The sequence below is a fragment of the Barbus barbus genome (genome assembly GCF_936440315.1).
Source record: "Barbus barbus genome assembly, chromosome: 35".
NCBI classification, from domain to species: domain Eukaryota; kingdom Metazoa; phylum Chordata; class Actinopteri; order Cypriniformes; family Cyprinidae; genus Barbus; species Barbus barbus.
In genome coordinates this window covers 19,471,204-19,498,957 of record NC_136763.1, presented here as the reverse complement: position 1 = coordinate 19,498,957, position 27,754 = coordinate 19,471,204, and the positions used below count along the sequence as shown (strand labels likewise).

At 37.6% G+C, this 27,754-nt stretch overlaps 4 protein-coding genes across 7 annotated transcripts; 3 read left to right on the top strand and 1 right to left on the bottom strand.

Annotated features, from left to right (window-relative positions):
* Positions 1 to 580: 580 nt before the first annotated feature.
* LOC306854796 (keratin, type I cytoskeletal 13-like) lies at positions 581 to 2,631 on the top strand (the record flags this gene model as incomplete). The annotated part of the gene is made up of 6 exons (XM_079393025.1): positions 581 to 751; positions 871 to 953; positions 1,436 to 1,592; positions 1,759 to 1,854; positions 1,953 to 2,078; positions 2,407 to 2,631. 6 exons carry the CDS (start codon positions 581 to 583, stop codon positions 2,629 to 2,631), a joined length of 858 nt encoding a protein of 285 aa, XP_079249151.1.
* A 6,010-nt stretch (positions 2,632 to 8,641) lies between these two features.
* LOC306855217 (AP-1 complex subunit sigma-2-like) lies at positions 8,642 to 12,217 on the top strand. The gene is made up of 5 exons (XM_079393731.1): positions 8,642 to 8,721; positions 9,069 to 9,247; positions 10,242 to 10,350; positions 10,589 to 10,726; positions 10,830 to 12,217. The coding sequence occupies exons 2-5, from the start codon at positions 9,069 to 9,071 to the stop codon at positions 10,875 to 10,877; spliced, it is 474 nt and encodes a 157-aa protein (XP_079249857.1). The 5' UTR covers positions 8,642 to 8,721; the 3' UTR covers positions 10,878 to 12,217.
* Positions 11,670 to 18,721, bottom strand: LOC306855216 (U2 small nuclear ribonucleoprotein auxiliary factor 35 kDa subunit-related protein 2-like). The gene is made up of 11 exons (XM_079393730.1): positions 18,502 to 18,721; positions 18,333 to 18,412; positions 17,052 to 17,121; positions 16,852 to 16,960; positions 16,650 to 16,736; positions 15,618 to 15,656; positions 15,414 to 15,529; positions 15,097 to 15,310; positions 14,077 to 14,132; positions 13,873 to 13,982; positions 11,670 to 13,718 (listed from the first exon to the last, which is right to left on the bottom strand). Exons 1-11 carry the CDS (start codon positions 18,600 to 18,602, stop codon positions 12,739 to 12,741), a joined length of 1,962 nt encoding a protein of 653 aa, XP_079249856.1. The 5' UTR covers positions 18,603 to 18,721; the 3' UTR covers positions 11,670 to 12,738.
* Positions 18,722 to 19,080: 359 nt separating this feature from the next.
* On the top strand, positions 19,081 to 25,750 carry LOC306854632 (histone-binding protein RBBP7). Of its 4 annotated transcripts, none has more exons than XM_079392803.1 (12): positions 19,081 to 19,259; positions 19,696 to 19,840; positions 19,918 to 20,063; positions 21,098 to 21,271; positions 22,248 to 22,363; positions 22,737 to 22,897; positions 23,327 to 23,453; positions 23,603 to 23,680; positions 23,774 to 23,850; positions 24,004 to 24,061; positions 24,826 to 24,936; positions 25,081 to 25,750. In XM_079392803.1, the coding sequence occupies exons 1-12, from the start codon at positions 19,244 to 19,246 to the stop codon at positions 25,147 to 25,149; spliced, it is 1,278 nt and encodes a 425-aa protein (XP_079248929.1). In that variant the 5' UTR covers positions 19,081 to 19,243; the 3' UTR covers positions 25,150 to 25,750. The 4 variants fall into 4 exon arrangements, with proteins under 4 accessions (XP_079248929.1, XP_079248927.1, XP_079248928.1 ...); XM_079392801.1 differs by having other exon boundaries at positions 19,097 to 19,259; positions 25,061 to 25,541; XM_079392802.1 differs by having other exon boundaries at positions 19,123 to 19,259; positions 21,095 to 21,271; positions 25,081 to 25,734.
* Positions 25,751 to 27,754: the final 2,004 nt, after the last annotated feature.

The window sequence follows — 27,754 nt, the reverse complement described above, 5'->3', positions numbered from 1 at the left end:
GTTGTGGTACAGTTGCACCTAAAGCCTACAGTGTCTATGGCTGTGGTTTTGGAGAAAAGACCCGCATCTCTACCTGCTCTTATCGTTCGAATGCTTGCTCCCCTTGTCCACCAAACAAAACTGACGGAGGATACGGATGTCATAGTGGACAAGATGGAAGATTTGGCGCAAGAATCATGACTGGAGGATGTTATCCTGATGTTATCCTGTGGGAAGTCGTGGCCTAATGGTTAGAGAGTCGGACTTGTAATCCGAAGGTTGCGGGTTCGAGTCTCCGGCCGGCAGGAATTGTAGGTGGGGTGAGTGAATGTCCAGCGCTCTCTCTACCCTCAATACCACGACTGAGGTGCCCTTGAGCAAGGCACCGAACCCCCAACTGCTCCCCGGGCGCCGCAGCATAAATGGCTGCCCACTGCTCCGGGTGTGTGTTCACGGTGTGTGTGTGTTCACTGCTGTGTGTGTGCACGTTGGATGGGTTAAATGCAGAGCACGAATTCCGAGTATGGGTCACCATACTTGGCTGAATGTCACTTCACTTCACTTCACTTATGATTACCTCCATAAGAGCGAGAAGGCCACCATGCAAGACTTGAATGACCGTCTGGCATCATACCTAGATAAGGTGCACTTTCTGGAGGCTGCCAATGCTACTCTGGAGAAGCAGATCCGGGAGTACTGTGAAAAGAAGGGGCTGATCTGCCAGAGGGACTACAGCTGCTACTTCAAGACCACCGTTTGCCTTCAGGAAAAGGTGCAAAATGGAAGATTAGTAAAAATTACTTTACTGTGAACAAATACAATACAAAAATACTTGTTTTATTATATATGATCTACATTTATAGTTTTCTTTGTCAATGATCTTCATTATAGATTAAAGATGCTACTGTCAACAATGGCAAAATCCTTCTGCAGATCGACAATGCTAAACTGACTGCTGAGGACTTCAAGATAAAGTGAGTTCTATAAAGGCAATTTAACATAAATTGTTTTTTTTGGAGCATTTGACATTTACAAACATTTTCATAAATTTGGGTTAACAAACCAAATTCTGTTTATCAATAGTAAGGTCTCATTTGTGTCCCACAGATCCCACAGTAAGGAATGCAATTTCTTTTTTCACAACCAAATTATGAATATGATCGATATTATGGAACAATTTAGTCAATCAGCCTTTGGCTGGCAAAAATATAAATTGTTTAGCTGATGAAATGTCTTTTTGTTTTGAAAGTTGTAAACTTATGTGATCTAGGACCTTTATACAGTGTGTAGCCTACATTGTAAAAACTTTGAAGTCTATCCCTTTCAACTTTGTTATAATAAAAGTCAATATGACATCTAACTTGATTAGGGTCTGTATAGCTTTTTGCTTGTACATAGATCATAGTCATGTTTAAACATGATGATTTATTTCCTCTCTGATCTTTTCACAAATCAGATACGAGAATGAAGCAATGATACGGCAGTGTGTAAAAGCTGACATCGATAACCTGCGTTGCATACTTGAGAAGACATGCCTGCCAAAAGGAGACCTGGAGACACAGATCTGCACTCTGCAAGAGGAACTGGTGTATTTGAAGAAAACTCACCAGGAGGTATGTAGCACAATCTTTTTTTTTTTTTTTTTGAATGTTTTGAATGAAGATTAAGAACAGCAATAGTTTCCTAAGCCATTGAGTCATGTGTGTTTATAGAATGTGGCAGCACTACTGTGTCAGCTGACAGACACAAAAGTGCGTGGAAGTGGATGCTGCTCCTCAGCAAGACCTGAACAAGGTTTTGGAAGAAATCCGTTGTCATTATGAGACCATCATAGACAAACACTGCAGAGAACAGAAGTGCTGGTTCAAAGAGAAGGTGAGACTTCTGTTTGTCTGGTATTAGTGCATGTAAAATAATATGTACTCATGAGTTGAATAGCTCACTTGATGTGTCTGTTTGTTACTCTCTTTAAGATGGCAGATCTGTGTAAAGATGCTGCCACCAACACAGAGTGCCTAGAAACCTCCATATCCCAAATCTCAGATTTGCGACGCACTTTGCAGAGTCTGGAGATCGAGCTACAGTCTCAAATCAGCATGGTGAGATGTATTAAACAAAGGATTAGATAGAAAAAAAGTTAAAAATAGGAGAGGATTGTGAGAGGCAGTGGAAAGAGAGTTTTGGTAATACATTGTCTGAAATTTAACAAAGGGTTAACTAATGTTAACTGTTAAGTGATAGCTCGATGTGTTAATCCGTGACTTCCAAAAATCAGTTGAGGCAAAGTGAGTCAGTATCTATTCTTATGCACAAGTTTTCAGCATTGATCGTTAGATATGAGCAATTTTTAGCCAGCTGTTATCTGAAGTAAACCTAAACCTGATTTCATGTTGTTTTATTCAGTAACTGTTCTCTTTACCCACACAGAAAGGAGCACTGGAGTGTTCACTGTTGGAAACAGAGGCTAGGTTCAGTACTATGCTAGCAGGTTTCCAGAAACAGATCAATACATATGAGGCAGAGCTTTGCCAGGTGCGCAGTGGCATTGAGCAGCAGGGCAGAGACTATGCTGCACTCCTGGACATTAAGAGCCGTCTGGAGCAGGAGATCGACACCTACAGGTGCCTCATGGAAAAACAGGACATTAAGTAAGTGCATCTTTTCATTTACAACAGTGTCACAGATAGTAGGTCTATAATATTGTATAATCTTTTATGTTATATAGTTATGTTATTTATAAATTTTCTTTTTTCATTTCAAGGTCCTAAAAAGGTCATCTCTCTCTGTTTACTTTCTCTCTCTTTCTCTCTATATGAATATATGGAGGACAATGAATGCAATGAAGTGTCCTAGTTAAAGTTCAGTTTTAAATACAATTTTGTTTTTATTTACCATTCACTGTAAGACAATTATTGAGTGGCTGACTTGGAGATTTATTGTGTGCATTCCATATTAAAGTTCAGTCCCAATATTTTGGTGTCTGTTTTGTTATTTTTTTCATGTTCATATGCATTCACTGCATTTTTCCATTTAGCGATTATGTGTAAACAGTTTCATGTGTTGAATGCTGCATGGCAAGTAATATGTGTGTATACTGAAACAGATAGAGCTCACGCATAGTATGTGGTAACAACTGAATTTTTACTATATATTCAAGTGTCATTCAAACATCGAATTGTTCTGAACCCACTTTTCTTTGAAATAAACCTTTAATAAGTTGCCTATATCAGGGGCGTAGATCACGCGGGGGACGACGTTAAATTCTGTGGTAGGACAGTCATTAACAAAACGCCACATTCATGGGCCTATATTAAAAAATAAAATAAATAAGAGATTGTGTGCAAACTTTTTTTCCTACCAAATGACAAGCTAATTACATGGTTGTCAGCATTAAAAGGCATAATTGCTGCTTTTTGCAGTGCAATTTTGTAGTTTATTTTTTTGTGAAGAAAATATCAGTATGTTTTCGTCAGTTATTTTACCTACAGATCGATGCATTTCTTACAGATTTCTACACATTCGAAATCAGATACAGATGAAAGATTACATTTGTTTGAATGCATTATCGAGAGAGCGATTGCTTGTGAATAAGTGTTGTTTAAATCATGCTTTCAGCTCAAAATATCCAGTATCTAGAAGGAACAAACAAATTCCTTGAACTATTATAGCTTCCAGCTCATGTCCATTGCCGTCATTCACATTCTTTCTGATTTGAGTGATCCTTCTCTATCAAGCTAGCTAAATATTTTAAACTTGTAAATTCTTGCTAAATATGCAGTTATATTACGGCCGGGTCATTGGCATGAATTGTAGGCCTACTCGTGATGGAGCGGTAATGGAGTGATATTATTATGTTGAAAACAGCTGAGTAGATTTTTTTTCAGGTTTCTTTGAAAGTTCAGAAGAAAAGCATTTATCTGAAATAGAAATCTTTTGTAACATTATAAATGTCTTTATCATCACTTTTGATCGATTTAAACCATTCTTGCTAAATAAAAGTATTCATTTCTATCATTTCTTTTCCAAAAATTAAAAGTAAATAAATAAAATAATACTTATAATGACTCTAAGTTTTTGAATGGTATAGTGTATAATGTTAAAAAAACTTTTTATTGCAGATAAATGCTGATCTTTGGATCTTTCTCTTCATCAAATAATCCTGAAAAAATGTACTCAACTGTTTTAAATATTAATAATAATTAATAAAAAAGGTTTGTTGAGCAGCAAATCAGAATTATTTTTGAAGGATCACGTGACAAGACTGGAGTAGTGATGCTAAAAATTCAGCTTTGATCACAGCAATCAATTAAATTTTACAATATATATATAAATAGAAAGCAGTTGTTTTACATAGTAAAACTGTTTTGGCTCAAATAAATGCAGGCTTGGTGAGCAGAAGAGACTTCTTTAAAAAAACATCAAAAATCTTACTGTTTTTTTTTTTTTTTTTACTTTTGACTGGTAGGTTCTATATATTACAGAAATGTTATATTGTAATATTATACACACACACACACACACACACACACACACACACACATATATATATATATATATAAATTACATTTCTGTCCCACTCATCTCCTCACATCTATTGTAAACATTCTTACAGCATATAGGCAAAGACCCAGACTTTTGTGTTTGTATCCGAATGATGGCAGTGAAAAGAAAAAGTTTTAGGGAAGAATAATATGATTAAAAATTAAAAAGCCAGTATGAAAAACAATCCTGCAAAATACTTGCCTAATCTGGACACTGTACTTGCTATGATGGTCTCATAATGACAACGGATTTCTTCAAAACCTTCAGTTTTGGAAGGTCAGGTCTTGCTGAGGAGCAGCATCCACTTCCACACACACTTTTGTGTCTGTCAGCTGACACAGTAGTGCTGCCACATCCTATAAACACACATGACTCAAACATCAATTCTTGACTAACGCATTTTTTTTTTTTACATTTCACACCAAGCTCTTCGTAGTAGGTTTCATTTTGCATATGGCCCAAAAACCAATTATGCATAATTTAATCTGAGACAGGCAAACTACTTCAAACCTCCTGGTGGTTCTTCTTCAAACATGCTAGATCTTCCTGCAGACTCTCGATCTTTATCTCTAGGTTGGCCTTTGTCAGGGCCGTATGGTCAAGCAAGCGCCGCAGGTTAGCGATGTCGGCCTCCGCAGTCTGTCGCACTGCTAACTCGTGCTCATATCTAAATGTTGGATTAAAGCAAAGCAAACAAACTCACCATTCATGAAACACAATCTCCTAAAGCAGTGGTCGGCAACAGGCGGCACGCGGGCCAAATAATATCTGGCCCGTGCCCGCAGCCAGATTATTTTGATAGCGGCTGGTTCTGAAATAGATCTGTCATGACAGCAACAGTTACTCACAATCAGAGTATGGGAGAAGAGCGGTGTGATTTTGAGTGGAGCAAGGAGTGGATTTTTTAAAAGTCGGAGCGTCATGGTTTTCACTCCATCACTCGCTCCATCATCGCTCCATCACGAGTACAATTCATGCCAACGACCCATAATATAACTGCATATTTAGCAAGAATTCACGTTAAACATATTTAGAGCTAGATAGAAAAGGATCACTCAAATCAGAAAGAATGTGAATGCTATGACTGCAGTGGACATGAGCGGGAAGTTATATTTCTCAAGGAATTTCTTCCTTCTGAATATTTTCAGCTGACAGCTGACTTTTTTTCTCAGAATTGCGTGATATAAACTCACACTTGCGAGTTAAAAAGTCATAATTCTGAGATATAAACTCAGATGGCTCCATGCTTTCGAACTGCTCTCGCGGTACTTTGATGTCATACAACGATCGATCGGCGCAATGCAAACAACCAACATCTGGAAGTGGGAAGTGGCACTTTGGTCACTTTATAGTAAGGACATCATTAAAATGGTCCATGTGACATCAGTGATTCAACCGTAATTTTCCAAATTTATGAGTACACTTTTTGTGCACAAAGAAAACAAAAAATTATGACTATTTAATTTTATTAAACTATTTATTCAGTTGTTCTCTTTTGTGTCAGTCTTTGACATGCATTCACAGAATACCTCGACGCATGTGGTGCTGCTAACGCAGGAGCCGGAGTTCTGAAATAGAACCCGGATGTGCTGAGGCTTGTACAAGCAGAAGAAGATGCATGCTGTACATTAAACAGTCTTCATAACCATGTCTAAAGACAGAAAGGATGACTTGCTATTTTTTGCCCTGCCTTACTTAAATGAATCATACAAACGATGAACTAAGAGAGTTGGACATGCTGCACTCCTGCATTAGCAGCAACACATGCATGCTTTGTGGTACTCTTAAGTTGTGAATGCACATCGAAGACTGACACGGAAGAGAAGAAATGGGTGAATAAAGTCGTTATTTTTTTCTTTGCACACAAAAAGTGTTCTCATAACTTTGTAAAATAATGGTTGAACCACTGTTGTCACATGGACTATTTTAATGATGTCCTTACCTTTCTGGGCCTTGAACGTGGTAGTTGTGTTGCTTGCTATGGGAGGGTCAGAAGCTCTCGGATTTCACCAAAAATATCTTGTGTTCTGAAGATGAACAAAGGTTTTATGGGTTAGGAACGACATGAGGGTGAGTAATTAATGACAGAATTTTAATTTTGGGTGAACTATCCTTTTAAGATGCTAAAGCTATCAAGCTACGGTTATAGAGGAATGTTATTTGAGATAACTAACTTTATCCTGAAGTCATCAGCAGCCAGTTTAGAGTTGTCGATCTGCAGGAGGATGTTGGCATTGTTGATGGTAGCAGCTTCAATCTACAATGTAGAACACTGATATAAAATATATTAATGTAGTGCATACTATAAATGTTTTCCATCATTCCATCCCTTAAAAAAAGTACCAGGTGTACCTTTTCCTTCAGGCAGTTGATGGTGCTCCAGTAGGTGCTGTAGTCCCTCTGGCAGATCGGCCCTTTCTTCTCATAGTACTCACGGATCTGCCTCTCCAAATTGGCATTGGCAGCCTCCAGCGAGCGCACCTTCTCCAGGTAGGATGCCAGACGGTCATTCAGGTTCTGCATGGTGCACTTCTCATTCAGCTGGACTTAGTCCCAGTTCCCGAGCATGACTCTGAATTCTCTGCTGTTCGGTTTGCCATAACATACGTCTCCTCCACCGATTTTGCACTGCAAATTTGGATAGCAACCAACTCTGCGATAACAGGAGGAAGAGATGCTGTAGAGACACTGTAGGCTTTGGGTCCGTAAGGAGTAACTGTACCACAGCGAATCGGAGTGAATATGGACTTAGAAGCCATGGTCTTGGGACTGAGGCAGGATGATGTTCTCCTGACGAAGATGGGACCTTTGAGCCCAGCTCTGACCTCTTATAGAGATGAAGATCCAGGGCGGCTCCTGCACTTTGTGGGAGAAGGAGGCAGGGTGTGTGTGTGGAAGTGTTCTATGCCAGCTTAATGCCCTTTGACAGTTAAGAGCAGAAAAAGGAGGTTATGCATGTTTAAGGTTAAGGTTAGATTTTCTAAAGTGAACATATTTTGTGAGAACTGAATGATACTTTCGGTTATTTATTGTTCATTTAAAAGGATTTATCTCCTTTCTTATTATACACTTGTCAACATTTGAAGTGGATTAAAACCTTTCATCAAAGTTGTCCTAAAACCTAAAACCAAAATGCGTTCTTGTCTTAGGACAACTTTGATGAGCTGTTTTGATCCACTTCAAATGTTGACTACTGTATTTTTCTCACAGTGCTATAGTGGTTTATACTGACCTGATCTGTCCTAAAACTACTGGTCTCAGACAAATAGTTTTTTCAAGAGCACTACAAAGTTGTAGTTTTATGTAACAGCAGCAGCTCTGGGCATGTGACCAAAAGCGATTAGTATTCCTTTTACTCACTTACACACTTTACTGCACTGCACAGCACACGGACACTTTATCACTGACATACACTTTACTTTTTATAGAATCTATATAGAATCATATTCTATTTTTTATTCCTCATATCTATTTTTATTCTCATATCTATTTGTTATTTTATTTTATTGCTAGTTTATTTCTGTATATATGTTTACTGTCCTTTTTCTATTTGTATTTTTGTAACTTGAGGTTTTTCTTAATTTTGTTGGACAATTTGTTGGACAGTCGTGCAATACATTTCACTACATGTCGTACTACGTATGTATATGTATTTGACAAATAAAATTTGAATTTGAATTTGAATTTGAAAAATGAGACAATGCCATGGAGTTGACAAGAGTGAAACGATTTCCTTATTATTGCATTTTTAATAATATTATTCATCTCTAAAACTTTCTTTCACTGTCATCATTCGGATACAAACGCACAAGTCTGGGTCTCGCTGTATTACTCAGTTTTTATGTTTTCAAAAACATAAAATCGTAATTGTTTCAAACTTGATTGCTCGCAGTGCAGGTTATATTTACAATAAAACCATTTAAAATGAGCAGAGCGGCTATTTGTTCATCTATTGTGTAAATCACTGTATTTTTTTAGTCCAAAATATACTAGCTGTATTTATTTAGTCGTATAGGAGCTTCGCGCATCCTGTTGGGCTGCGTCTGGACCAATACAGAGTGGCATCGGTGAGAATCAGAGCCAATGAGAGGACAGGGATCCAGCAAAAGCGTCCGTGTAACGGGACTCCTCACATCTGCGTTTACTGCCATCAGCCACAAACCCCATGCTCACGGAGTTGAGTGCAATATAAACTTTAAGGTAAAAGCGACATTTGATCTCATTCATTAATTGACTTTATTGGGTTATTTTGACTTGCTGGAGCAAATACTCGTGGTTGAATAGTGTGGATAGTTCATATGTTTAACATTTACACGGCCGCAGCCTTCTTGCTAACGCGATCCTTCCGCATTGTTGTAAAAAACAGAAGCAATTCATCCAAAACGACAACGCTTCGTTTATGAAAAATATGGACTGCTTTTAAATTGCCAACATGACGAACGTTTCCAGGCTGTATGACTGGAATTGTTGAACGCTATTTTGGCTTGACTTGACACATATGATGCACAAACACGATTGAGTCTCTTTCTGTTTCTTCCTCTGTTCAGATGCAGTTCATGCTGCTCTTTAGCAGGCAGGGAAAGCTGCGGCTCCAGAAGTGGTACGTGCCGCTGTCTGACACCCAGAAGAAGAAGATCTCCCGGGAGGTCATTCAGATGGTGCTGGCACGCAAACCCAAGATGTGCAGTTTCCTGGAATGGAGAGATCTGAAAATAGTCTACAAAAGGTTAGAAACCCATGAGTGATGTGGACTGTATTTGGCACTTTCCATGAATATGATAGACTTGGGTGTTCCCTGACCTTTAAAAAAAAAGCATTTTAGGCACAAATCCCTTGTTTTTTGTGTTGTTGAGAGACAAGCCAGTAGTAGCTAGTTTCAAAAACCTGTATTGTTTGTATCACCCTCTTAAAATGGTAAACATGGTCCATCCCACATTAGAGATCTTGACCTTCTCAACTGTTTTCAACAATTAAAATGACAAGAATGGTATTTGGATATATGTTGAATTAATTGTTGTAAATAAGTATTTCTTTAATAACTAATTTTAACTTTTGCTTTAATTTTTAAGTGCCTTGGGTGTGGAAGTGTTTTTCTCATTAATTGTTCCTGTAGGGAATTTTAAAATCTTTGTTAAAGAGTTACGTGAACCAAACCAACACACTATAAGGAGAATCACAACTTAGATTTGAAGTAAAAAAGTACTTGGAAATCAGACAAGACTGTATTTAACAGCTTCAATGAGGAAAAAACACAGTCCAATGAAGCGTTATGCATGTATATATATATATACACCAGTATTTGCTCTGTTAAACACGATTATTTAAAAAAGTAAGCTGAAATAAATGGGCTGATCATGGCTTCATCAAAAGCATATACCATTGATTAACAACCTCGGTTTAAAATGAAATATTAAAAATCTATTTCTTATATTTGAGTATAGTTGAGGGTTTTTTGTTTTATATGTTTGATACAAATGTATGTTTTTACTGTCAGTTCTCAACTCTTGGTCTGTTATATTGCGCAGTGCTACATTAATCACAGTCATATTGCCTTTGATATTGTCAGTAAGGTAGATGAGCGTGATTGCTCAGGACAAAATTATCTTTTTTTTAAATGTTTTTTACTGGGTAGCTTTACAGACAGAAAGAGGAACAGAGAAAAGCATTTTACTTTCTTTGTACTGTTTGAATTTATGTGGTGAGCTTATTTTGCATTTCAGATATGCCAGCCTGTACTTTTGCTGTGCTGTGGAGGACCAGGAAAATGAGTTGATAACCCTGGAAATCATCCACAGATATGTGGAGCTGCTGGACAAATATTTTGGCAGTGTGAGTGTCAGCATATGCTTTTTAACCTCAAGAAAAATTGCATCTCTCTCCAATTACTCGCCCTCATATCGATCCCTCATACAAAAACCCCCCAAAACAAATCACCGTAAATTAGTGCTGCATGATGAATCGTAATTTAAATTTCTTCATCTCGATTTATTAAGCATATACTTGTCTGTGATATTTGCCTACTGGCTATTATTATTTTATTGTGAAACTCTGTGTATTTGAACACCAGGTGTGTGAACTGGATATTATCTTCAACTTTGAGAAAGCCTATTACATTCTGGATGAGTTCATACTGGGTGGTGAAGCCCAGGAGACATCGAAGAAGACCGTTCTGAAGGCCATAGAGCAGGCTGACATGCTGCAAGAGGTGAGGAACACACATATTGCTTGTTCTTTTTAGTATATGAAGTGACAATTGGGCCTTTTCCAAGTTGTTGAATGAATTTTCTCTGATTTTTTACCTCTAACAGGAAGCAGAGACACCACGTAGTGTTCTGGAGGAGATTGGACTGACATGAATGATGAGAACTCATCCTACCCAAACACTAACACACATCTTCCTGTTTTTCTTTGGGCATTTTCTCTACATTTGTATTTTAGGTTAGCTTGCAGGCAAAAGTAGTGATCAGCACTTCCTGCATTAACAGTTAGATATTGACGCTTGTATTTCTACTGCCAAACATCTGAGGGAATCAAGAACGTTGAAATGATCTTAGTAGTTATGCAAATTTCCCATAGTGTTCAGCTGTTTGGATCAGTACATGTGTAGCAAAATTTAGAGTCAACATCCCCACACAACGTCTTCTCTGTAGATTTTAAGCATTACCTCTCACCTTCAGCTGCCTTAAAACACTCATTTCCAGCTCACACCGTTGCCAGTATCTTATGCAACTCTCTGTAGATCCGAGTCAATGGGCTGTCACTGTTCAAGACCAAGCCTTGCTGAAGTGTTACGGACCAAACATTCTTATTCAGCTCCAAAGGGGAGGTAGATCATTTAAACTCAACATTCAGAATTGTTGGGCATAAATTCATTGATTGTATTAAGGCACAAGTAAAGATCAGTATTAGTAACGTCTTGACCAGAAACACTGTAATGATTTGTTCCCGTAAACACTTAATTGGTTCAGGCATTTGCCATTCAGCAGCCAACTGTTTTATTTCCAATGCCAAAGAATCTTCTCCACCACACTCATGCCTTTTTGCTTAAAATCATCTTCGTATGCGGTCGTATTGGACTTTGATTTTCTGACTTCCTCTTGAAAATGTCTTTTGAAGCTTCATCAAAACAACAGAATAAAGTCAGAAATTGCAGCATGTTGTGCAAATCTTTGATGATCTTTTACTAATAAAAATATTTGATGCGTCTTCAAATATGATCCCCTCCATCTTCATAAAATGGAAATTCCTTGTGAGTGCATCTTAAAGGGATAGTTCACCCAAAAATGAAGGTTCTGTTTGTTCCACACCTGTATGAATTTCTGTCTTGTGTTGAGCATAGAAGGATATTTTGGAGGATGTTAGTAACCAAAGTTTCTGGTCCCTATTGACTTTAACAGTGTTTTTTTTTTTTACATACTATGAAAGTCAAATGGGACCAACAACTGTGGTCACCAACATTCTTCAATCTATCTTTTATGTATAACAGATGAAGAAAAATGAGTCACTTCATGAGCATTTGAGAAAAACTATCCCCATGTTATAGGCTATACAAACAGAAACGTATAGGTCTTCCACCTGTCAAAATAAAAGCTAGATTTAACTTGAGGAAACTGTAACAGAAATAATATATTACTTAATGTAACAGACCAATGGTAGTACTACTAATATTATTACTACATTATTTTAAGGAATATTTAAAATGGAAAAATGTAAATGTACAGAAAACAGTATTTCTGGGGAAAAAATAAAATTGTATATATATATTCTCTCTGGTGATGAATGCAAGACCTCTCCAATCGTTTCATCTGCTCCTTTAGATTGGATGGAGGCAGATCTTAATGTGAGATTTATATCTGCTTCCATCCAATCCTCAACTGAGGGACAGAACCACGTTCCCACCCTACATTTCTTCTTTGTTGATAATCTGTTTCTCTCTGATGAACATCACAATATGGAATTAAATATCTGCTGCTTATGTCCGTTGTCACAACTTTAATTAAAATGATCCCTAAGGTCTGCTTACCAACGTGATGTCTTGCAACTTCTCGCTGAAAATGAACAAAATATATATTTTTTCACCAACACTTTCAGAAAAGACTAGATTTAATTACAAATATACAGGAAAAGTTTTCATCAGGAAAACTAGGCATTTTGTTATGCAAACTAAAATAACAGCTGCTTTAAGACAACAGAAACACAGTTGATCGATTTTAATATCTATCCAGACTGTGTGCTGCCATCGGATTTGGTAGCATCTGTAAGCGCACAATGGATTTCCTCTTCTGGATGACAGCCCTCCAAATTTGTGGTCTCTACTCCATCTACTGGTGAACCTGTGCTGGATGCCACAGCTGTACGTTCTTCTGATTTAGCCGTCATCTCATCACACTCCTCATTCCAGGAGTCTTTGTCAGACTCTGAGCTTGAGCTGCGTGATTTACTCTTCTTTCTTTTGCGTTTCTTTTTGCCCTTTTTCTTCTTCTTGCTCTTTTTGGAGTGCTTGTGATGTGCATCCATTCGGTCAGAGTTTTCTGGGCTCTGGCTTTCCATCCTGTGACTCTTCTGTTTCACAGACCTGTTTTTGGACAACCGTTCTGGACTGTTTGATTTTGACGTCTGTCTTCTCGAGTCTGCTGAAGTACATTCACCTTGCTGTACCCGGTCTCTGCTATGGGATCGGCTCCTGCTCCTTCTGGATTGCTCTCTCTGAGACATTGATCTCCTTGTCATTGATTGCTCTGACTTCCTTTTCTCTCTGCTTCTGCTACGACTATGCTTTTCCCCATTTCGACTGTGTCTCCCTCTGCTGCGACTCCGCCTCTCTCTGCTGTGGCCCCGCCTCTCCTGGCTCTGACTCCACCTCTCTCTGCTGTGAGCCCGCCTATCCCTGCTATGACCCCGCCTCTCCTGGCTATGACTCCGCCTCTCCCGGCTCCGTCTTCCCCTGTAACTGTATCGCTCACGGCTATGGCTCCTTCGATCTGTCCACCTGCGCTGGGATATGCGCTCAGGACTATTTCCACGTTGGGAACGCACTCCATCTCTGCTGCCCAAATGGCGACTAGAAAAGCCTCCACTGCGATCAGGGGACATATGAAGATCACGGTCCGCCTCCCAGAATTCATTATCTGGGTTTCTGAACACATGGAGGAAGTTGCAGTGTTTTCCTTTCGGACATTTCCGCCTGTCAAAAAGTCCTGCAAACATAAGAAAAAGAATATAAGGGTATTTAAAGAATATACATGTATATATAATATAAACAAAGAAAGTCTAAAAATAGTGATAGAATGAAGAAACTTCAATATAAAATTGAGGAATATAGTTTCTTATTTAGACTAATGTTTTCCTTACCACATATGGCTGTCTTCCATCTAGTTACTGGGGAGAATTCACATTGCAGTTGTCTTCCAGCATACCAGCGGCCATTAAACATCATGAAAGCTTCTCTACATTGCTCCTCCCTGCAGGGATGTAAACAGAGATATCAAAATAAAATTCAACAACTGTAATTTCTCCTCTGCAGCAATGTCTCTAATATAATACTACTGGACTTACGTGTTGTACTGAACGTAAACATTTCCTCTCAAGTGAGGTTCATAGTTGCAGCTCACCTATTAAAATATGGAGAAATAATGATGATTATTATTATTTTTATTTAATATAAATTTAGAAACTTTCACATTTAATTAATTAGAAAATTAATGTATTTATTTTAATACATTTATTTTTAATTCAATTTAAAAAGATTAAATGATAAAAGTGAAATTTAAACCATTGTTATCTTAGTATCATTAAGATATATACTGATGTGCAAATCTTGTCGCATCATACCCCAAAAGACTTGAGGCTGTAAAGGTGCTTCAGCTAAGTACTGAGTTAAGGGTTTGAAGACTTATGCAATGTACTTATTTCGGTTTTTTATTTTTAATGCATTTACAAAGTTGTGACAGTTGTGTTTTTGCTTTGTCATTATGGTGTATGGAGTGTAGATTGATGTGTGAAAAAAAAAAAAGTAATTTAACATAAGCAGCTAAACATAAGGCTGCAACATAAAACGTGAAATAAATGAAGGGGTATGAATTATTTTGCAAGGTACTGTGTATATATATATTTTGCAGTGCCCTCCATAAGTATTTTATTTATTTAGTCATTTAGCAGACGCTTTTATCCAAAGCGACTTACAAATGAGGACATAAGAAGCAATCAAAACCAACAAAAGAGCAACAACGTGCAAGTGCTATTAAAAGTCTTGGTTAGCCTAACAGTAATTATTATTTTTAAATAAAAAGACATATAGATAAAATAAAATTAGCATAGAGAGTGCTAGAGTTAGAGGGTCAAGTAAAGATGGAACAGATGAGTTTTCTCCACAGCACAAAATTGTGCTGTGGAGTCAAGAAATCTGTAAATATGATTAAAAGATATTATATTTTTATATAAATAAATTTTTTATTTTATTACAAGTAGAAACATTTTAGTTTCACTTTTAGTTAACAATAATAACCCTGATTTAAACATTAAATATTTTATTGTTTCTATTATGTTGATGATTTTTAGGTTTTTAATTTTAGTTACCTTGAACTGCACCACCCTCCCTGCGTTCTTCAACTCTGGCAGAGCGTCTTCATAGAAATCCAGGAACTGCTGGTGCATTTCATCCTCGCTGTACTCAAGACTGGCATCAGTGTCATAGTCATCACGTCTGCTCTGCTCCATCCCGAAGGTCACAAACATCCCCCTCACCATCAGAGTGGTGCTGGATGTTGGGTGGTCATGCTTCCGGGAGCACCTGTTCAAAAAAAATCATCATTAAAATCTAAAACCTGACCAGAAATGTCATTTTGACAGTCAAAACCAAACTGCTTGAAAACATCAGCTTAATAAATACATACCGGTCTCCAAACCTACAAGAGCCCGTTTTAAGGAAGAAGGGGCAGTTTGCCTTGTCCTGTTCTGTTCCATAATCCTTTGGGGCATCAGGGTTTTTCCAAGGACCACCATTTTCCAGCTAAATGCAACAAAATAAAGGAGACTTTTCATGATTTTAACAAACTGCATTTTCCAACTTAAATTTGACATGGAAAGCAAGATGTTACCTGACTCTCTGCTTGATCCAGCATTTTCTGTACAGCTTCCTATAAATGGTGCAAACATACACAGTATGGCGGGTGAAAGTCTGTGGTGTGCAAGCACATGTCTGTTAAAATTGGTTAAGACAATCTGTCAGATCATTTGTACATTATAAACTAAAGTTGTATGTATTTTGTAATTCAAATCTTTACAGCAGGGGTTCTGAAATATTTTGGGGCCTTACAGCTGAGAAATATTCCAAGGACACCCTCATAATTATAACAGTCATTAAGCACATGCATGATTAAATTAAACTGTAGTAATCAAAAAGCACATCTAATTAATTAAAAGCATAAATGTATACAATTGAACAATTTTCTTAAAGTTTTATATTTAGGGCCCTGTTTTTTTTTCCATTGTCTAATCTAATCTAAATGGAATATTACAATAATATGAAATGTTTTTATTTTATTTTAATTATTTATTATGTAATTGCCTGTTTTAATATTTCTAGATTTGTGATATAGTATAAAGTTCTTAAAAACTGTGGCATTAACAAATTAATCTTTTAAAATGTAACCAAATGAAAATGTATGAAAATGCCCAATTCTTAATGGTTTTTTGGCAAGCAAAGTGATGCCCAACATGGGTTTACTGTCCAAATTCAAACAGATATTGCGATTATCCATTTAAAAGTTGTAACGACTGAGAATCCCTGGTTTACTGCACATAATAATCATGTTCTCTATTGTAGCATCAACAAGCAACATTATCACTATACACCCAAGTGACATGAAAAGATACATGTTCTTCATTGGAAGCGGACACTTGCTGCATTAATCATTTTTGTGTATCTTAGTTAAGGAAATGAAGATGCAATATTCTGCTAAACAAACAAAATCACACACTGTACACATGAAACATAGACTTATGGCGTGTATGTAAATCTATGACTGACAAACTGAGATGTTTTGATATATGATGTTGGTATAAGGTGTAAGAGCAATAGAGGATATATGTAGACATCTGCATCTTTATCCTCCCAGTGCAGGGATCACCTCTCTCTCTCTCTTCTTCTGCTCCTTCTGCTCCTGCTCCGCTTTTTCTTTCCTTTGCTGCTCCTCCCATTCCTCTCTGATCCTCCTCTGTGGTTACAGAAGGACAGAAAAGCAGATATTGGAGCATTATATGAGATTCATCCAGGTCATTGCAGAACGTCATGGATTTAATGTGACATGTTTAATTTCACAGACTGCTCACCTCTTCTTCCTCCTTTCTCTTTTGTGCCGCCTCTTCTCTCTCCCTCTTCAGGCTGAATTCTTCCTGTGCAATCCTTTCTCTCTCCAGCCATTCCTGGTGCAGTCGCTCACTAGATTGTAAAACATTTTTGCAGTTTGTCCAGTTAATTATAATTTGTCCTATTGATAATAGCTTATCATACTGAACTTTAAAGGACAAACCTCTGCTCATCAACCATCGGTTCTTCCTCATCTTCAGTTTGGTGCTCCTCATTTTGTGAATGATCAAGAGCTGAAAAAGATGCATTTATCTAATAAGTATTGAACACGTCACCATTTTTCTCAGCAAATCTATTTCTAAAGGTACTGTTGACTTGAAATTTTCACCAGATGTTGGTAACAACCAAAGTAATCCATACATGCAAAGAAAACAAAACAAATTAAGTTATGTGTAATGAAATGGAATGACACAGGGACAAAGTATTGAACTAATGAAATTTAATACTTTGTACAAAAGTTTTGACAGCTTCAAGACACCTCCTGTAGGAGAAACTAGTCGCATGCATTGCTCAGGTGTGATTTTGGCCCATTCTTCCACACAGTCTTCAAATCTGTGGGCCTCTTCTATGAACTAGTTGTTATTTTCTATTGGATTCAAGTCAGGTGATTGGCTGGCCATTCTAGCAGCTTTATTTTCTTTCTCTGAAACCCAAGTATTCTTGACTGTGTTTGGGATCATTGGCCGTTTCTCAATACCAAGTTCGCAGAGTCTGGACTTCCGTCCTTTCGAGTTTGGACTTGCCAAGTTCGACTCAGAAGAACGAACTCTCGAGGACGGGAGGACGAACTGAATTCTGGGTTATGGCCCGTATCAAGTCCGCACAAGTCACCTCTCGATGCATCCTCGGTAAAAGGGGCGGATCAAGAACACATCCGGGGGTTTGAACTGGACTTGGCTAGATGTGAACGTTGAATTGGAACAGTACTTGGGCAGCGACTGATGACGTTTCACAAGTCCACAAGAACACAAGTACAGACAAGTACGCATATTGAGAAACGGCCATTGTCTTGCTGAATATCCACCCTTGATTCATCTTCATCATCCTGGTACTGTAGGTGTTAGGACTGAAGCAGCTAATATTAATTCCCACTGATGAAGGCCGGGATTGCTTTCTAATTACTGATAGATTTCAGCTGGTGTCTTGGCTTTCCATGCTTTTTTACACCTCCCTTTCTTAATGTGTTCAATACTTTTCCCCGGTGTCATTCCATTACGCATAACTTAATTTCTGAATTTATTTTTGTTTTCTTGGCTTGTTTTGTTACCGACATCTGGGGAAAATTTCAAGTCAACAGCACCTTTAGAAACATTTACATAGAAAAATGGTGATGTGTTCAATACTTATTTGACCAAAAACAGATATGTGTGTGCAGATTATAACATGCATAACATAAAATAAATTGTGTAACTATAATGAAAGTACAAATTATAAGTTACCTCACCTGCTTCTCTTAATTTTGCAATAGCTTGACGTTTCCTTTTCCTTCTCTCTCGTTTAAGAATAGCTCGTCGTTGTTTTTGACTAAAAAAGAGATTAAATAAAGAGTGATTAATAAATAGCAAAGATTTTTTTTATGTTTGCTTGATTTCTACACAGCTACAGAATAACACCTGAGCACAACAGAAGCGGTTTCACACTCATTCAACCGACTCTGAGAGTCCTGCGGATCTGGCAGGTCCGTCTGAAACGAGCAACAGTTATTGTCCGTCATTTTAAAACATTATTTACACATTTCGCTGGTAGACAATAACGTCAAAACTCCCAATAAAGGCAGGAACACATGTCACACCAATCATATAACGCGCGCGCAAAGATGACGTCTCATTTAATGTCGTAAAGCTAGTGAATGCGCGTGCTCAGAGTAGCATGAGGAAGTCGATTCACTTTAGCGAATCGGTTCATTTGGACGGCTCGTTTCAATGAACTACTTCCTCTGTAAAACTGTTCATCTGAAAAATTCACTGTGTTCTTTCAGTGTTGTTCCCTGTATTGATAATTAATGATAATTATAGATTACAGTTTTCAAAAAGTCATCTGTTTTTGCTTCCAAATAAATTGTACAAACAAGAGTGCAACTATTCGAGACAGGGGTATATAAAATGAAAAAAACAAACAACAAAAAAACTGTTTTTTTAGCAGACATTTCACTTTGACCGATTCATAAAAGAGTCGGTTCAGTAACACGACTCGCTTGGGAATCGGACCGTTGCGTTGCGTCGCGTGTTTAGTGGGATGCGCGAGCTGGTGTTGCTACAGTTGTGAGCTTAAAACCCTGTAAAGCTGTTTTTTCTGCTTTTTGGCTGTAAACTCCATAGTTCATTAAGTGGCTACCCCGCAGAAAAGCACGCCAAAATGGCAGACAAAGAAGGTAAAGTTTTTGCGTAGTGAATTTCGTGCAGTATTTTTTGTTTTGGCAGAGTTTGTTAGCTTTAGCCTAAAGTGCTAATGGATTTGACCCACATATTGACAAGAGAATGAATGAGTGTCCCAGTCTGAGCCAGTTTTTACCAAATCCTCACGGTTCACTTAGGTTAAATTAAAGCTACTGGCGTTATTAAATAATTCTGCCGACTGCAATAATGGTTTCCTCAAAGCAGAACGAAATTTAGTTGTTCTTGACTTCCCTCCATCATTCATATGTAGCGCTGTAACTACTAACTTGATCGTGCAACCCTTCAGTTTCTGCTCATTTATATGAGAATACAACAACTTTTTACTGCTCAATAAGATCCCCAATGCAATTTATTGTGAAATGTGTTCATTTGGATGCATTTGGCCGAATTTATCCATCTGTTTTCTCTTAGTGTACGACGATGCTGTGGAGGAGAGAGTAATAAATGAGGAATACAAGATCTGGAAGAAAAACACACCATTCCTGTATGATCTAGTCATGACACATGCGCTTGAGTGGCCAAGTTTGACGGTGCAGTGGCTTCCTGATGTGAACAGGTAATCCAGTAACTAGCCTTTCCACCTTCTGAAACACATGACTAGGACTCTACAATTTATTGTCTATCATTGTGCAGGCCTGAGGGAAAGGACTACGTGGTTCATCGGCTGGTGTTGGGCACACACACTTCGGATGAGCAGAACCACTTGGTTATCGCCAGTGTTCAGATCCCTAATGACGATGCTCAGTTTGACGCGTCCCACTACGACAGTGAGAAAGGAGGTAAGAGCTGAACAGATTTTTGATATTTTGTATTTTGTTCACAATGAGGTCGTTATACTAAAACTGATTTTATGTATTTGTTTCTTCAGCAGGTATGATCAGGACATTGGGGGGAAACGCAGATTGACTTGATGAATTGAGAGGGAATCGTTTCACAAATATAATGCGTTTTCGACAACCTCATGCATGTGGACTAGATCATGTTTATGCTTCTATTTAAATCAGGGGTGTCCAACTCAATTCCTGGAGGGCCGGAGCCCTGCAGAGTTTAGCCCCAAACCTAATTAAACACACCTGATCCAGCTAATCAAGTCCTTCAGGCTCAATTGAAAACTACATGGTTTGTGGGTTGGAACTAAACTCTGCAGGGCTTTGGCCCTCCAAGAACTGAGTTTGACACCCCTGATTTAGATGGATGTTGAAGGGATAGTCCTGTTAAAAAGGAAAAAATCATGAAATAAAAACAAAAAATCACAATTTACTCTCCATGTCATTCCAAACCTTTGAAAATACAAACTAATGTATATATATATTTTTGAAACCTGTAAGATTTCTGTCCTTTCATTGAAAGTAACATGCATCCAATTTTTTTAAGCTTCAAAAAGTTCATAAAGGCATAATAAAAGTAATCCATATAAACAAAAAGCAAGCACAGCTGAGCTTCTGTTGACTGTATTTGATGTTCTTTGTATGCATTGATCAATGTTTATATGTGAATAAAAGCCTATATTATATTTGTTTATCATATAAAACACTACAGATCTACACTACATATTTGTCTCGGAAGACTTGGATTAAATATTAATTCATATGGATTATTTATAAACATTTTGGTGAAATGGATTTTGAGTGGAGGGACAAGTCTTTCAGGTTTCATGAAAAATGGCTTTGCGTTTCAAAGTTTAACAAATTGTCTTTGAAATCAAATGTAAATTGTATTTTTTTTTTTGAATGATACAAACTGATGATTTCTTAAAGTCGAACTGGGACAGAGATCAGACGTTGGACATTACTAATGGTTGTATTTTTCCCAGAGTTTGGAGGGTTTGGGTCGGTGAGCGGAAAGATCGAGATTGAAATTAAGATAAACCATGAAGGAGAAGTGAACAGAGCCAGATACATGCCACAAAACCCCTGCATCATCGCCACCAAGACCCCCACTTCTGACGTGCTGGTGTTTGATTACACCAAACACCCATCCAAGCCAGGTCAGTGGGTCTCAGTCACTAATAAATCGTATGGATTATTTTGGACTTCTACGCACAGAAGAAATTGCCACATTAAAAGGTTCTCAACCTTGCTCTAATGTTAGTGAATTTGAATGACCAAGTGCGCAAGCTTATTCATTTGCATAAAGTGAGCCCAAACCATCTCCTTATACAGGCTTTCTGCACAACCTTTCCTTTACAGCTCTCCGTCATTCTCAAAAAACACATGACACTCTCAAAAGATGCACTCTACTCTGAAAGATGCAAGATCCTTGAGCAATGGCAAGTTTGCCGTCCTCAAAACCAGTTCAGACACATTAAACGCCTTTTATACAGACCTCTTATTAGCCAACTGTGCATGCACGCATCTGCGTATTTATACAGAGTAACCACTTAGTGCGCACTATAACACCGCTTTTATCATTGTATATGGTGAAATATATTTAACATGATTCTTAGGCCACCCACAGACTGATTTTTATGTACATGTGGTTTCATTTGTTCCTACTTTTTTGTTGTTGTAAATATAGGAGAAAAGTTGTTGGTGAATACTGATTTGTTCATGAAAACATTTATAGATTTAATGCCAAAATTCATGCATACACACCAAGAACGATAAATATAAAGATGTAGTCCTCCAAAAAATGTGCAAGGCTATGAAAACAAATATAGTGAATATATGTGGACTATGCCATACGTTGCCTAAAAGGGTTTAAATATATCCATTACAATCTAAAACCTGCTCAAAGTAGTAAATAAAAACAAAAGCTAAGTCTGAAGCTCAATCTCAGGCCTCTGGTATTTTTCAGATGTGTTTTGTCCATAGTATTGCATTTAAAACTGTGACATGTCTGGCGGTTGTTTTCCATACACGGCATACAGATGCGATTATTTGACAGTCAGATTTGTTGCAGCCCTGTATTAAATCATGCATGAAGACGCTCGCTTTGAATAATTGTAAATTGTCCATTTGCAGACCCCAGTGGAGAGTGCAGTCCAGACCTGAGACTGCGGGGGCATCAGAAGGAGGGATACGGTTTGTCCTGGAACTCCAACCTGAGTGGAAACTTGCTTAGTGCATCGGACGACCATGTGAGCGAGCTCTATTCAAAGCAGGGTTATTTTAGGATCACTGAGATTCTATTATAGTTTTTGCTAATATTTTGAATTAGATTTTATTGCTTTTTTGTTTTCATATTTTAAAGTTTTTGTTGTTGTTTTTTTGTCATTTTTATTAGTTTTGTTGTCTGTTTTTATAAATTTTTTTTATTCCGTTATAGTATAAGATAAACAAATTGAAAATGATAAATGTTGCCTTGTTAACTAGCTGAAATAAAATATCAAATATAAATTATTTCACTTAACATTTATTTCAAGTAAAAAAAAAAAAATTTGTTTTTTTGTTAGCAATAATAAGACTTTGTACTTGTATGTTGTAAGATCACTCGTTGTTGTTCAACTTTAGACGATCTGTCTATGGGACATCAGTGCTGTTCCAAAGGAGGGAAAGATAGTAGATGCCAAGACCATCTTCACAGGGCACACAGCTGTGGTGGAGGATGTGTCCTGGCACCTTCTACACGAATCGCTGTTCGGCTCTGTGGCTGATGACCAGAAACTCATGATGTGAGTAAGATGTGCTGTTAAACGGTTAATCACAATTATTAATCATGATTAGTCATTTACTTTTTTCATCAGAATTATTGCACTTTCACATTAGCATAAATCAAGAGAACGTCAGCATGCTCATTTGCTCACAGATTTAGTTGGAGCAAACAGCTCAAGGGGCCACATGAAAGAAAATAGATTGGCTGTATTACACTTGAGCAGAATATCTCAATAGAGGCTCCATCTTACATATTTGCCAGTGGTTTAAGCTCATTAGCACTTTTTGCATAACGTGGAGAGGCCATGTGTGCATGGATGCCAGGTTATCAGAGACAATCATGTTTAATAAATCGTGAGAAGCAGATATGGTCTATAGACTTTTTTTTTTTTTAATGTCGAGAGACTTTTAACTAAGATGGATTACACAATGAAATGTATCTACTACAGTTGGGACACACGATCAAATAACACCTCAAAGCCTAGTCATTCTGTGGACGCCCACACGGCTGAAGTCAACTGCCTGTCCTTCAACCCCTACAGCGAGTTCATTCTGGCCACTGGCTCAGCAGACAAGGTCCGTGATCTGCATAATCACACATGCACACACATCTGTGAGAAGTTTTGGTTTGGAGATCCTTTCCCATGAGGAAGAGAATCCCTAAAGCCCAAAGTATGGTTCAGTTTTGACGCTCACTGGTTTGATGTGTTTGTTTGTGGCTATAGACTGTTGCATTGTGGGATCTGCGTAACCTGAAGCTGAAGCTTCACTCTTTTGAGTCACACAAGGATGAAATCTTCCAGGTAATACTCAAGATTCTGTTACAATGTAACAGCATTTAATCCAAGAAAAATGTAAACCGATTATTGCAGTAATAATGTTGATGCTCTTGACAGGTCCAGTGGTCTCCCCATAACGAGACCATCCTGGCTTCCAGTGGCACAGACAGACGCCTCAATGTTTGGGATCTAAGGTAAGACTTTATTACTCTCTCTATTCTGTTGATTTTCATTCCTGAAAATTGAGTTTTGCACATTCCTGATGTTAATGTGAACATCTAACTTTATTTAGATCCATCGATACCTTAAACATATATTGATTGCATTGTTACATGTATGTCCTCTAGTAAAATTGGAGAAGAGCAGTCAGCAGAGGATGCAGAAGACGGGCCACCTGAGCTGCTGGTGAGTAAAGAAGGACTTGCTGAGATTGAGCTATAGACTCTTGATAACTATTTCAGTACCAAAGCAAGAACATGTTAAGCTTGCCGTATTTTATTTAAAAGGATAAATGTTAATATGACAATTTATATATGTGAATTGATTAATTGTTTAGTTTGAAAGAGGACTTTTATGCTCACCAAGGCTGCATTTATTTGATCAAAAATAGTGAAAATGGTAATTTGAGATTATTTCAATTTAAAATAACTGTTTTCTGTTGTAATAGGCCTATATTTTAAAATGTAATTTATTCCTGTGATGCAAAGCTGAATCTTCAGTGTCACATGATCCTTCAGAAATCACTCTTTTGCTGATTTGCTGCTCAAGAAACATTTTTATTATCAATGTTGAAAACCCTTTTGCCTGTTCATGTTTTTGTAAATTTGTAGTATGTTTTTACAAAGAATTCTTTGAATAGCAAGTTTAAAAGAACAGCATTTATGTAAAATAAAATTATTTTGTAACATTATAGATGTCACTTTTGAACAATTCAGTGTCCTTGCTGAATAAAAGTATTAATGTCTTTAAACTGATTCTGTAGAAACTATATATATATATATATATATATATATATATATATATATATATATATATATATATATATATATATATATATATATATATATAAATTTAAACTTGGTACCAACGTTCCAGTGCTTAACATCCCTACTGATATTTCTGACATTTTTTTTTTTTTTTTTTTACTGACATTTTGATTGTTTTGGCAGTTCATTCATGGTGGACACACAGCTAAGATCTCTGATTTCACCTGGAACCCAAATGAACCTTGGGTAATCTGTTCTGTGTCAGAGGACAACATTATGCAAGTATGGCAGATGGTAAGTTCAGCGAAACCATTAAAGATTTACCTTCCTTTTGGTATTGAAAGTCACTAATAAAGTGATTTGATTGGTAGTTTTTGATCAACTTTGATATTAAGACTTATTAATGTCATAATCTCAGACTAAACATCTCTTGTCTAGGCTGAGAACATCTACAATGATGAAGAGCCAGACACCCCTGCGTCAGAGCTGGAAGGGCAGGCATCGTAACTGATCTCATTAAATATCTACAACCTTTTCATGAATTCCTACTCCTCAGCTTTTGCTTTGCAGTATTATTCAGTAAATTCCCTATTCTTACTTCCTTCTCCATACATACCAGATACTTCATCCATCACAGGGTCTTTTCTAAAAGGTTCACCCCTCATTCATTGTGGTAGAGAAGTTTGGCCTCAGATGGTTTGAAGAAAGACTGCACCACTTGTTCAATCACTTCTGAGAAGTTACGGCCTGGTGTGGCTTATCACAGTTTTAGTTGTTGTGCATAAACCTGGTGTCAATTTGCAATAAATCTTTTGTAATAACTTTTAAAATGATTTTGTAATCCTAAATTGATAACTCTCTGTACTTCACTTGTGAAAATAAAGTACAGATCAACTGTTAGATTTATTCTGTTTTTCTGATAACACAAAGTTTTCAAAGTTCATTAAATAGTACTTCATATTAGATATGCACCGAAAATGAAAATTGTAAACCAAAAATTCAAGATGCACTTGGCCGAAGACTGGAAAACATATGGTATTAACTAATCCAATTCATTAAATAATCAACACTAAAATAAAAACTGAGTTGTACAAACATTTAAACTGCACATAAGGCAGTTTTGTCAACTTTTTTTTGTTATAAACATTTTTTTATTTTTCATACATAACATATACAAAATAAAAAAAACAACAGACACATACTCAACATCTCAAAGTCCAGTCAAAAGGAGGGAGAGAAGTCACTCCTCCATACAGTCACGTATTTCAACGAGAAAGCACTGCAAGCATCAATGGTAGAAGGCTTGGCTCCATTGATTCGTGCTGTTGTACATTCACAAGACACTATTTGCAGGAGGCTACGGATCCAATATGTTTTCCCACACATGCGGTGTAAACCAGTTCTGTATTATGGTCTTCTTCGCAGCTGTAAAACCAGCAAACAACATTCTCTTTTGCATCGAACTTATACAGAGACCAGAATCATCATTAAGAAGACACAAACTTGGGTTAACTGACCAATCAATTTGCAGTAAGGATGATAAAACCAGGTTTACATGTGTCCATAGACTGCTAGTGATAGGACATTCCCAAAACATATGCAGAAAAGTACCTGATGATGTAGTATTACATATATGGCAGTTGAAAGTTGATTGTAGTTTAATTTTGAATCTTTTGTAAGGAGTTATGCATGCTTTATGAATGACTTTGAAGTGAATAAGACGATGAGCCAGATTTTTAGATGTTAAACTGAGATTAGACCACACCCTCTCCCGGTCGACAGATAAATTAAGGTCAGATAATTCCCTATTCCAAATAGTTTTAATAGAAAGAGGTTTTATAATGAATATATAATAAATTTTATTATATATTAAGGAAGCAGATGGCCGACCAGCAGATGGTGCAATCCAGTCCCGTATAGGATGAGAGGAAACGGGAGAAGACCAAGGAACGCCATACGCTTCGAGAGCGGAGCGTAATTGAAGAAAGACAAAATATGCACATAGGCCCTGGTTGTCATATACAGGGCGGGCCATTTATATGGATACACCGTAATAACATGGGAATGGTTGGTGATATTAAAGTCCTGTTTGTGGCACATTAGTATATGTGAGGGGGCAAACTCCTCAAGATGGGTGGTGACCATGGTGGCCATTTAGAAGTCGGCCATCTTGGATACAACTTTTGTTTTTTCAATAGGAAGAGGGCCATGTGACACATCAAACTTATTGGTAATGTCACAAGAAAAACAATGGTGTGCTTGGTTTCAACGTAACTTTATTCGTTCATGAGTTATAAAATGTGTTCAATGTGCTGCCCATTGTGTTGGATTGTCAATGCAACCCTCTTCTCCCACTCTTCTAAGGGGGTCAGATCGGGAGACCTTGGGGGCCATTCAACTGGCCCACGACGACCAATCCACTTTCCAGGAAACTGTTCATCTAGGAATGCTCGGACCTGGCACCCATAATGTGGTGGTGCACCATCAATGGAAACCTCAAGGCCACTGGATATTTGAAATTGCTACATGATGATGTGTTTCCCTCTTTATGCACTGAAGCTGGCACGTTCCCTGAGTTTTTCCAGCAAGATGGTGCACCACCACATTATGGGTGCCAGGTCCGAGCATTCCTAGATGAACAGTTTCCTGGAAAGTGGATTGGTCGTCGTGGGCCAGTTGAATGGCCCCCAAGGTCTCCCGATCTGACCCCCTTAGACTTTTATCTTTGGGGTCATCTGAAGGCAATTGTCTATGGTGTGAAGATACGAGATGTGCAGCACTTGAAACTACGGATACTGGATGCCTATGCTGGCATTTCTCCTGCGGTGTTGCTATCAGTGTGTGAAGAGTGGGAGAAGAGGGTTGCATTGACAATCCAACACAATGGGCAGCACATTGAACACATTTTATAACTCATGAACGAATAAAGTTACGTTGAAACCAAGCACACCATTGTTTTTCTTGTGACATTACCAATAAGTTTGATGTGTCACATGGCCCTCTTCCTATTGAAAAAACAAAAGTTGTATCCAAGATGGCCGACTTCTAAATGGCCACCATGGTCACCACCCATCTTGAGGAGTTTGCCCCCTCACATATACTAATGTGCCAC